This window comes from Hypomesus nipponensis, chromosome 10 (assembly GCF_054491055.1).
Source record: "Hypomesus nipponensis isolate SF chromosome 10, ASM5449105v1, whole genome shotgun sequence".
NCBI lineage: Eukaryota > Metazoa > Chordata > Actinopteri > Osmeriformes > Osmeridae > Hypomesus > Hypomesus nipponensis.
Genome location: NC_140370.1, coordinates 15,822,501 through 15,834,520, shown reverse-complemented (window position 1 = coordinate 15,834,520; position 12,020 = coordinate 15,822,501). Strand labels below are relative to the sequence as shown.

Below are 12,020 nucleotides of genomic sequence, written 5' to 3'. Positions count from 1 at the left end.
GTAAGTACAGGGACATTCCCCCCGAGGCAAGTAGGGTGAAGTGCCTTGCCCAAGGACACAACATCATTTGTCATGGCCGGGAATCGATCCAGCAACCTTCTGATTACTAGCCCGACTCCCTCACCACTCAGCCATCTGACTCTCTAGGGTAGTGAGCCTTCAGAGAGAGGCATGGCATCGCTCTGGAGGGCCTCTCAGGGTTAGGTCTGACTGACTAACTAACTCTTCGAAAACAGTCCAAACTTTCATGGCAGGTGGGCTGTTTTGGAGCGTTTGCTAGCTTGAGTTTGTCTCCGTTACCTCAGCCAGAATCTCAAAGATTCAAGACTTTGGGAATTTGGTTAAAGCGCTGAGCAGGCAGTTTTCAAAACTATTGTTCCATTTTTCCAAGGTTACCGTTTGTTAGTGGGTGGAACATCGGGGTTGTTCTCTCGGGTTGTGAAGTACAGTAGAAATAGGCAATTGATATACAGGTAAACACAGGTAGAATATAAAGGGACAGGAGCATAATACAGTAATGGATTCCCATTGTCTGTGGAGAGTCAAATGTGGAGGTAATAGAGATGAATGATGTTTAGGGTTATGAACCTGTGTTTGAAGTTTGAACACAAAATGTAGACTAAACGACCAGAGATAAACCAGAATGTCTCTAAAAACCTCCAACTGCTTAAAGTGTGCGTTTTCCATCCCGATATTCAACGTCTTTTTTTCGACGTCTGTTGTCAAAGCTAGGCGACTTAATCACGCAGATTTCAGCGCTGTCGAGTTTGGTTGCTACGGTGTCAGGGCCGTTCCCACACAAACTGGCTTTTGTTGTCCCTGTAAACGAGCTAGTTTGTTACTTATCCCCCTGCCAGCCCTTCTCTCTCGTCGACAATGGCCATTGTGTAAGGTATCGCTTTAGGATTTCTGCTGGAGCCGAACCTGCTGATTACAGCGCAGTGCGGCCCTGGTTGTGTTAGTGCCTCTCCTCCCCAGACACCCAAGACAGACGTGGCCTCGTCCTCCTAATGAACAGACAGCAGAGGCTGTCCTCTTCCAGCCTGTTTACTCTCTTTCTCATCAGTAAAAGACTCCCTGGTTACCTTTATCCCTTTATCGGGGGTGCCAAGTCGCAATAGCTGTTAAAACCTGAGCCAGGGGAGAAGAGGGTTGAGAACACCCAGCGTTCAGTAAGCATGCTTTGATGGGTATGTGGTGGTGGAGGTGAATTGCAGGTTTAGTGGAACATGTTTTCACGACTCCCTGGTCGGTCGTGGCAGTGTGGGCCCACGGTTGTGTCCTGTCAGCTGGGTTTTCACACCTGGATGGTTTCAGTGTGACGTTCTCCTGTGGAAGGAAACATCCCGCTGAGCCGGCAGAGACGTCGCTGAGAAGACCACGGTGCATTCTGGGATTGGGCCGAGTTCTGTGTGCCTCCTGTGGACTGGACTCTCCTCTCTCCTTTCTTCCATCGCTCCGTCCCTCTCTCCTCCCTGCCTCTGATCCCTGCCTCTCCTCCCTGCCTCTCCTCCCTGCCTCTGATCCCTCGTGGCCCGCCGCCTTCACTGGTCTCCCGCGGCAACGTTGCTGACCACCTGGAAAATCCTGTCAGTGCGATTTTGGACATGCTCTGACAGGAGAGCTTGAAGGGAAGGAATATTAGTGCTGAAAAAAAAGGTGTTTGATTCAGACTAATGCTATTTCTATTGGCAGTGGTATCTTCTCCACAGACATCCTGAGGTTATTCTAGATGTGTGTGTGTGTTTTATTTGACCAGTTCAGTTATATTCTCCAAATGATTTGCCTCCTAAGAGACCTCGAGGAGATTAAGGCAGTAGACCAACTAAAACTAAGATTGAATCTGTTATCAATGTCATTTGTCTTAAACGTTAAAATGTCAAAAACACACCACACACACTCTCTTTCTCTCTCTCCCGCACACACTGTCATTCTCACACATCTTTCTCTCAGACACTCTCTTTCACACACAGACACACACACACACACACACACACAGACATAGACACACACACACACACACACACACACAGACATAGACACACACACAGACACAGACACACACACACAGACACAGTCCTGTGGAGCTCATGTCTGTGCGCTGTGCCTTCACTGTGTGTGCTGGCATCTTCAGGGAGACCTTCAGAGAGAGCGCGGGCGTGTTCATTTGATTGATTTGCGCCTGGCTCCCCCAGACAGGCCCGGGCTGTGACAGGTTCATTTGGGGCTTATTGGGGTTTAATTAGAGTCTGGGCCTCTGCTGTCAGGGGGCGGAGGGGAGAGGAGATTTGAGGAGGGGTGTTGAAGCTCCTGTAATAACTCCTCACAGTCCTCTGCTATTGTTCTGGGCAGAGACAGAGAGGAGAGACAGAGGGGCGGGGGGGGGGGGAGTGAGGAGGAAGGCTGGGGAAGACTGAATATGCACTTATCCCCGAGAGAGACCGAGAGAGAGACCGAGAGAGAGAGAGAGAGAGAGAGAGAGACAGGAGTTATTTTAAGGTTGGGTTACTCAGACTTTAGTGTTTGTTGACCGTAAGCAGTTCTGCAGTGCTCTGTAGGTTCTTATGGTTATGTCTTGCTCAGGACCATTCTGTTTCTGGGAAACAGGCCTTGAGATGCCAGTGATGGTTTTTTATCGTCTTCAGACGAGTTCACGGCAGCGGTCCATGACGTCTTTTCACCAGTCATCTCTCAGCTTCGGTAGAAGCAGCCAGACCTGAGGCTGAAAGCCTGCCCCAGCCTCAGTCCCATCCTAATGTATTTATCATGGTCTGTCAGGACTTTAATGAGGACTAATCTCCTAAGAGATTTCCCCCTACTTGAAGACTTAATATTTCCTAATCCAAATACGTCCAGTGTCATGAAACCACGGATAAGTCATTACTGTTCGGCGGTGTCCGGTTTCTGAAGGCGTCAGCTGAACTATAATTTCTCATTAACTGTCCCTGGTTTTCTTGGTCCTCCCCAAGTGTCCAATTACTGAGACGTCTAGTCCTGGGAATCTTGGAGAACATGGTCTCAGGACCAGCAGTTCCAACTGTTGGACGCTTCGGGCTGGGTGAGGGTTTCTGTACCGTGTGACCAAATTCCCACTTAAAATGGCTATTTTGTTTTATTATATACGTTGTTTGTTCGCTTGCCATTGTTTCCAAGTTACCTATTTAGGACAGGAAATGGCACGCCATGGCGATGGTGTTGGGCTGCGGCTAATTGTAGCACCATTGTAGATGCTCTAAACTTGTTCATTTATATATATATATATATATATAATTTTTTTGTTGTTGCTGGATCTCTGTCACGATTGGCTGAGATCATAAAGAAGTGTTTTCTACACGGTTCCCCTTTTATTAGGTTGCCAGAGACTGCAGTTCCAGTGTGATTGGGGGGAGGGGGGGGGGGTTGGCTAAGGGGGAAGAACTGGGCTGGGGAGGGAACTGCTGAGCTAGGTTTACGGGAAGGGGGGGTAGGAGAGGGGGGTAGGGGGTGCTGGGGGGGGGGCGGGGGGGGACGGGGGGGGGGACCCAAGAGAGCGATCCAGTGTGCATCTACCCTCAAATCTCTTGCTTGCTCGCTCATGCTCTCTCTCTCCCCTCTCTATTCTCTCTCTCTCTCTCTCTCTCTCTCTCTCTCTCTCTCTCTCTCTCTCTCTCTCTCGACCGTGTACATGTATAGGAAGTTTATATGTATACGTTAGCTATCTCTTGTTAATTGTTTAGATCTGAATGTGAATCTGAATCCTGTGAAGAAAGAACTCAGATGTTTCCTCTCTCGCCCCCCTCTCTTCCTCTCTCTATTCTCTCTCTCCCCCTCTCTCGGCCCCCTCTCTTCCTCTCTCTATTCTCTCTCCCCCTCTCTCGGCCCCCTCTCTTCCTCTCTCTATTCTCTCTCCCCCTCTCTTGTTATACAATATACGGACATACACACAGGGAGTGTATACATTTATCTCTTGGTAACTGTTTATATTTCATGAATACATGTTCAGATGATTCTCCCCCTCGCTTGTGAAACACAATAGAATGTTGCTCAATGCCTGGCTGAGCTGGGCCAGCTGTGTTGCAATGACACACACACACACACACACACGTTACCTTCTTCCTGGTCCAACCATGACATCTCTATCACCAGGCAGCCAGCAAACTCACTTAGTCCCATGTAATAGCCTATTGTCCGCTGGACAGACCCTGGAGGACAGACGAGAGTCAGACATGTTTATAAGCTTCACCTTCTGCTCTCTCAAACTCTTCCTCCTCCTTTCTCACGAAGGATGGATGGATTATGTGGCTCCACAGAGCTTTGTGTTGAACTGTAGTATTATTTTTCTTCACCATGCCTGATAGTTGAGATGAAGTTACTTTGAGATGCAGCTTGTAGATCCAGACCATTCCTTGACTCACCAAAATACTGTTATAATGATGCACTTCTGATCCTTGATCTTCTATATACACTATTTGCACCTCGCTTTGAATAAGTGTCTGTTAAATATTAAAACATTTGAAATATATGTTGGCGGAGAGTTACACACAAGCCTTGTCTGCTTCCTGGTTTGGTCTCCAAGGTTAAACCAACGAGGGGTCAGTTTTCCCTCCGACCGGCCAATCAAAACAAGCTCCCAGCCTGGGAGAGCGAAGGCCAGAAGGACATGTTTAAGATCAAATCGCTACAATTGAAGCTCCAGCAGTCAGGAGACACATGGCTACTGTGGCGTTGAGGGATCATGTGTGAGGGAGTGGAGAGGCTAACACCAAACTGCCCCAAGTCTGACTCGTCTACTTGTTGCGTGGTTGGAATGGTCCAAGGAGAACGTCTGTGGGTCTTTTCCCATGATGCATGGCTCCTTCAGGTCTTTATTCAAGTGGAATTCATGTTTATTTGGAGAGGAAGTTGTGTTGTAACGTACGACAGTAAACGGAGCTCTTGTGTATTTATGGTTCCTGGGTTCTGGAGTGGAGTCCACTCCAAGATCTGGACAAACACTGTCTGTCACGTATAAACACACAACCTGTGTGTGTGTGTGTGTGTGTGTGTCTGTGTTCCAGCTGGGGCAGATCCCAGGTATGATGTAACTGTGTGTGTGTGTGTGTGTGTGTGTGTGTGTACCTCTCCTGGGAGGATTAATACTCTAGACAGGCCTATTGACTGAACATCTACCATCTGGAAGCTCTGGAGACATGAGGCTGAGATTCTGCACTCACAAGCATAAACACACACAGAGATGCACTAACCACACAGATACTGTACACATACATACCCAAACTCACACACTCAACTCATACACACTCACACACACAGACTGTACACACACGCGCGCACCGACACGTGCATGCATACCTATATCTACACACTAACGCAGCCAACTAAAGTTATTTATGAGCGTTTCCCTTCCTGCCTCTGTATAGTGGACACTATCAGACTTCTAGTTCTTTCTGCCCTGTCCTTAGATTTATGAGTCTGGCTCCGGGACTGTGTTCTTAACAAACTTATCTCAGCTTTGCACCAGTGCTGCGCTGAGCAGCGTCGAGCCGCCGTCAGAACAAGCCATTAAGCTGTTCCTCTACAGCATGTCTCAAAGCTGCCTTGTTAGTTTAACACACACACACACACACTTGCGCTCTCTCCCTCACAACCACTCATACACAAATACACACACTTTCTCTCTCCCACACTCACTCAGTCACACACACGCACGCACACACACACACGCACACACACGCACGCACACACACACACACGCACACACACGCACGCACGCACACACACACACACACACACACACACACACACACACACACACACACACTCTCTCCCTCCCCCACTCTCTGTCACACACATGTAGCCCAAACTAGACCTGTGTTTCTGGTTAAGTGTTGATTGGTTTAAGAAACTGTTGATTGAGGTAAAGCAGGTTATATTTAGCTTTTATGTGATTAGGACTTGTTTTGTGTGATATATGGAGCTCATTAGCCAGCCCAGCCAGCCATTCTTCTTCAGGTATGTGAGTGCTTAGACATAATTACACTTCTTTAGCATGGTGTTGCATTGGCCTACATGGATAGGACACCAATCAATATTAACTATAAATTGATGTACAGCAATTACATATACAAAATTATATTCATTAAATACATAAATGAATGTGTAGTTTAGTATGTAATCGCTGGTTGTACAGTAACTGTATTGTTTATTGATTGGTGTTTATGGGATAAACTGCTGTATGTCCAAGAAAAATTCGTAAAATCACAGACGGCTCACTGATTGGTCAGAGAGAATTGCGACACGGCACGTGACAAATTGTACAACCCCAGCATTTTTAAACAACCAAGGTACCGGTAGTTTGTTTGCCAGTACTACATTGGCATACAAATAGCGACCGCAACTTTGTGTTCCCTGGACTAATTGATTACATGTTGACCCTCAAAACGCTGTCGTCAGTTGAGGTGTAAAACTTTCCTGTGGTTACCGACGAAAGAATCCAGCGAAAGTGGCGATCGTTGCGTAACTTGCGTTGAATACGCCTCTAAACATTAGCCTGGCTGCCAACCCAACTAAGCCCCACCAACAAAAACAATTGGTCGGGAAGTTGGGTCTGGGGAAGCGCGGTTGGGGAAAAACGATGAGCTGAACAGGAGCTGTTCGGACAGGAGCTGTTCGGACCAATGAAATTGTCAGGCGGGCTTTATACGATGATGGACAGATGATCAACAGTAACGTAATCAACCACTGCTAGCTCAAGCTACAGCAGCTAACGTGAGAACTGACATATAAGACCTGCTTGATGAGAGTCATGGCAACTCATAATGTGTACACATGCAATATGTAGATAAAAGTTATGTAGGACTATTTTAAACTGGCAGGCTATAATTTCCTGCTGATTGAATAGCAGTTTCCTTGTACAGATATTCTAATAAACAAATAAGTGAATCATGTCCTCATGTACAATTAGAATACCGTTTCTCCTTCCTCCAATTACAGTTCACTTCTCTCCGTTATAATTCAGTTATATTCCATTCAGACTGACTCCCCGGTTTCCAGATGTTTTTTATTGTTTCTGGTTAAATGGATAGAGGGGTCATTATGTTAGAGCTGAAGCAGTTTAGCTGTACTCAGAGATGCTGTGCATTTCAATCCTACCAGAGTAACTGGGGCCCTAGCCTTGACATTGTGTGTGCGTTTCTTTGCGTGTATCTCTCTTTTCTAACTTTGTGTGTGTTTGCCTGTGTGTGTGTTTGCATGTTTGTATACCATGACTGCTGGGTGAAGGCCAACATGAAGGCCAGCATGAAATCTAAAGTTGGCTGTGCTCATTTCAAAACAGGGATAGCCTACATACTGTAAGAATTAGAGGCAGCCGTGGCTCAGGGGGTAGAGAGGGTTGTATGTTAATGGCAAGGTTGGCGGTTCGATTTCCGACTCCCCCCAGGCCGTGTGCTGAAGTATCCTTGAGCCAGACTCTGAACCCCAAGTTGCTCCCAATGGGCAAGCCAACGCCTTGCACGGCATATGTGAGGGTGAGTATGAATGGGTGAATGAGAGGCAAAATGTGAAGCGCTTTGAGTGCCGCTAAGGTAGAAAACGCGCTATGGAAGTGCAGTCCAATTTGACGAGACACTAACGGTCACTTTATTATCGGTCCTGAGTAGAATCCAGTCATAATGATTTATGTTCCAGAGTTCTAGATGTCATTGAGGCTCTCGGACGGCCCGTCGTATCGACTAGGAGATTTATGAAGGAAATGGTCTGAGCTCTGCTGATTTGGCATGAGCGGGGGTTGTGTTACGTTTAAATCACTCCCCAAGGATTCCTTTTATTGTAGAGGCCATTGGTTTCCCTCCAGCTAACAGTGGTTTGTTCAGGGGTGAGGTGTAGGTGTCATTTGTTCCTAGACTGATGACATGATTGAGGTGTGAGAGTGTGTGTGTGTGTGTGTGTGTGTGTGTGTGTGTGTGTGAGCTCTCTACAGAGAGGTGTGGTGTCCAGTACCTATCACCGACTCACTGAGTTCTTAACACGAGGCCTGTGTGTAGGAATGTACACATGCTCAGTCCCTCAGTCATCACTCTGCATCTCTCTCACCCTCTCTTGCCAACTTCTCCCTTTCCTCAGCCTCTCTCGCTCACCCTCCCTCTCTCCTCTCTCTCTCATTATCTCAGCCTCCTTCTCTCCTCCCCTCTTGCTCCCCTCTCTTTCCCCCTCTCTGCTCTCTATCCTTTCGAATGTCTGACTCCAAAGACAGTTAACACACACTCTTTGAACATGTTTTGTTCCCCTAAGGAAAGACCACCTGTGTGTGTGTGTGTACAGTACACAGCCGTGCGGCAATGATTCACCTATGGTGGGGGGTCATGTCTGTGCTTGTCAACACAGGTAGCAATTAAATGTGAGACAGAAAGGGGATTGTGGTGGTGGTGGTGGTGGGGGGTGGGGGGGGGTTGTGTTTTCTTGTGTGGATAGACAGCCAGGGCTGTAGGTCTCCACCATCACCACCTTCATCACCAACACCATCACCCCAATCACTAACCCCACCATCATCACCACCAACACCATCACCCCAAACACTAACCCCACCATCATCACCGTCACCCCCACCACCATCAGCACCACCAACACCATCACCCCAAACACTAACCCCACCTTCATCACCGTCACCCCCACCACCATCATCACCATCACCCCCACCACCATCATCACCATCACCCCCACCACCACCATCAGCACCACCAACACCATCACCCCAAACACTAACCCCACCATCATCACCGTCACCCCCACCACCACCTCGACCCCCCCTACAGGCCCCCACCCCTCCACGCTCCACCAGTCGCTCTCCCACTGTGGGAGCACTGGAAGACAGGCAGAGAGAGCATGTGTTCAGCATGACTCATCCTGTAGCGTTAAGAGGTCAGGGTCGGCTGCGGTCCCTCCGGGCCAGGGGGTAGTGACGTACCCTCATGAGCTCTCGCTGGGGTTTTGTTTGTCATGGCATGCGATGATATCTCACATCCTCCGAGCTACATACGGAAGGCTCAAGGCCCTATATAAACACCCAGGCTGGATTCTGTGGCATACTCCCTCCATGGGCCACTTTATAATTGGCACCAGATGACAAGGTTTTCTGTGAAAAAGGGGGTGAGTCTTATTTTTATCTGATATACTATGTACCCCTGGGGACTCGGTCGTGAGAACCTGTTTTGCTGAGTCGACTTCACTTGGTGCACAGTTTAACTGTGGCTTTTTATAATTGGGCTTTAGGGTTTATTAGAAGATCTGCATTGCAGGAGATACAATACTGTACGTACAGACACACACACACACACCCTGCTGTTCCTTTACAAGATGACCTCTGACCTTTTACCCCTCCTACAGCGTGAGTATGTGTCCGCCCCTGGGGAAGCCGGCTTCTAATGATGTCACTCGAGCTCTGTGGGTCCGACCTGCAGGGGGCTGATGGGAGAGTGAGTTTTCGTCTCTCTCTGCCCTTTCGGCTAGAAACCCACCAGGGTGTCCCGCTGTGCATGCTGGGACGCCGCAGGGCTCTCGGGCCTAGCTGGAAGAACGCACCAGAGCAGAGACTCCGACACGGAGAGTGGGTTGTAGAAAACAGTCAGATATTCATTAAAAGAAAAAAAAACTACATTACCCACTGGCAAATAGATATGGACTGCGTTTGTTTTGGTGACCTTCTTGTAGTTTTGTTATGGCTGTGGGGGGACAGAGGTGGAGACCGGGCCAGCAATGCTAGCCCTCAGGCACAAGACACACTGGAAGAAATGTGTTTTTAATGCGGCCAGTGTGTGACTGCACTGTTAATATCCCCTTTTACCAAGCTGGTATCCTTCCTGTCACTGCCTGGGAAGCTAACCGGACCCAGCTGAAAACACACACACATACACGCTCTCTCTCACACACACACACACACACACATCACACACATCACACACACATCACACACACACACACACATCACACACATCACACACATACATCACGCACACACACACATCACACACATCACACACACACATCACACACACACACACACACACACATCACACACTGGCCTGTGGATGTGCGAGCGATGGTATGGATATCAAATCAACCTGAGGGCCTTATAGCCCTGGAATGGATAAGCCTCTTGGCAGGAGCGCAGCTTTGAAGACATGCAGAGGAAGACCGACACGTCTTGACACAGAGAGGGAGACTCATGAGCGGGCGTGATCAGGGCTTTAAAGGCTGACACGGCCGTGGAAAAGTGGAGAGATGCATCATAATTCATGCAGTGACAATTCATATCAACCTGTGTTGGAGAAACGATATAAAGATTTCCAACTAACGATTCATGTTTTGTAGCCGGGCGGTCATGTAGTTGTAGTAGAAAGATGAAGTACACGCGCCCACTCAACTCACGCCATGTTGACGACCTCCTGGACTGATAGTGTCCGATAGAGCCAGAGAGAGGGTATAGAAAGAAACCAGCATATTTTATTCATCTTTTGACCTCCCTCCCTCCCTCCCTCCCTCCCTCCCTCCCTCCCTCCCTCCCTCCCTCCCTCCCTCCCTCCCTCCCTCCCTCCCTCCCTCCCTCCCTCCCTCCCTCCCTCCCTCCCTCTCTCCCTCCCTCCCTCCCTCCCTCCCTCCCCCCCCCCCCTCCCTCCCTCCCTCCCTCCCTCCCTCCCTCCCTCCCTCCCTCCCTCCCTCCCTCCCTCCCTCCCTCCCCCCTCCCCCCTCCCTCCCTCCCTCTCTCCCCCCCCCCCTCCCCCCTCCCTCCCTCCTTCCCTCCCTCCCTCCCTCCCTCCCTCCCTCCCTCCCTCCCTCCCTCCCTCCCTCCCTCCCTCCCTCCCTCCCCCCCCCTCCCTCCCTCCCTCCCTCCCTCCCTCCCTCCCTCCCTCCCTCCCTCCCTCCCTCCCTCCCTCCCTCCCTCCCTCCCTCCCTCCCTCCTCCCTCCCTCCAGCTGGTGGCAGTGTATGAGGAGCAGGACCCTCACCTCGGGGGGGATGGCACCAGTGCCAGCTCCACAGGGACCCAGAGCCCGGACCTGTTTGCCGGCGAGTCCAACACCAGCGCCGTGTCGGCCTTCCACCCCTACCAGGCCGCCAGCGAGATCGAGGTCACGCCGTCCGCCCTCCGCACCAGTAAGTGTCACGCGCCACCCCGTCCTGTCACCCTCGCTGTGTCACCCTCGCTGTGTGACCCTCGCTGGCGTCGGACGCTCAAGCACAGGCTTGTCGCTTCCTGTCCAAGATGGACGCTGAGCCAGGGAGATGATCAAGGAGGCTGTTTTTTTTTTTTTCTTCTCACTTTGTCTTCACCTCCCTCCCTTCCTCTTTCTCTGTCGATCCTTCTTCTGGATCATTCTCTCCACGTAAGAGATGGGTGCGCAGCGCCTAGTAAAGACTATTCCATGACTCCGTCTCCAGAAACATGGATTTGTGGATAATCTGCACCATAGATGGCCTCATAGAGGTCAGACAAGATATAATGAGATTCTGAGATGAGATCTGAATACGTGCTAATGAACCAAACTTAAGTCTGGATACTGTAATTATACCTGGCTAAATCACCCGTCTCACAGTCAGAGTAATGAATTCTACCTTAGGTTAATTTGCATAGCAGAATGACTACAGCAGAATATTTATTTTTTTAAATCGAAATTTGGAACTTTGCCCTAATGGCATACATTTTAATCTCCCAGGAGGTGGTGTTTTCATACCGATTTTAATTGATAAGATTTTAATCTTGCAACCGATAATAGAAACGCCTGCTCTTTGCTACTGTTCAAACAAGCTAAAGGAGAAAGATCGTACGTCGTTAAGGAGAAATAATTGTTGTGAGCCTTATGAAATCTGCCATCCCATTTCAATTATCTGTAGCCCAGTGCTAATTAAAGCAGTGTGATGACGGTCTGTCTGCACATTGCCCCCTGGGAGTTGTAGTTCTGGCAGCAGTGGTCTGACCTGTCAGGACATAGTGTTCTCTCCTCCTCCGGTCTCTCTCTCTCTCTCTCCTGTGAGACTCACACACAGCAA

The 12,020-nt window shown here is 49.3% G+C and overlaps 1 protein-coding gene across 4 annotated transcripts in view; it reads left to right on the top strand.

Moving 5' to 3' along the window:
- The window catches only part of pard3ab (par-3 family cell polarity regulator alpha, b), a 141,092-nt gene that overhangs the window by 36,058 nt on the left and 93,014 nt on the right, over positions 1 to 12,020 (top strand). For all 4 annotated transcript variants that reach the window (XM_084706549.1, XM_084706546.1, XM_084706545.1 and 1 more), the window contains exon 3: positions 10,946 to 11,126. In XM_084706549.1, coding sequence (XP_084562675.1) covers positions 10,946 to 11,126 — 181 coding nt within the window. The remainder of the gene's footprint in view (positions 1 to 10,945; positions 11,127 to 12,020) is intronic.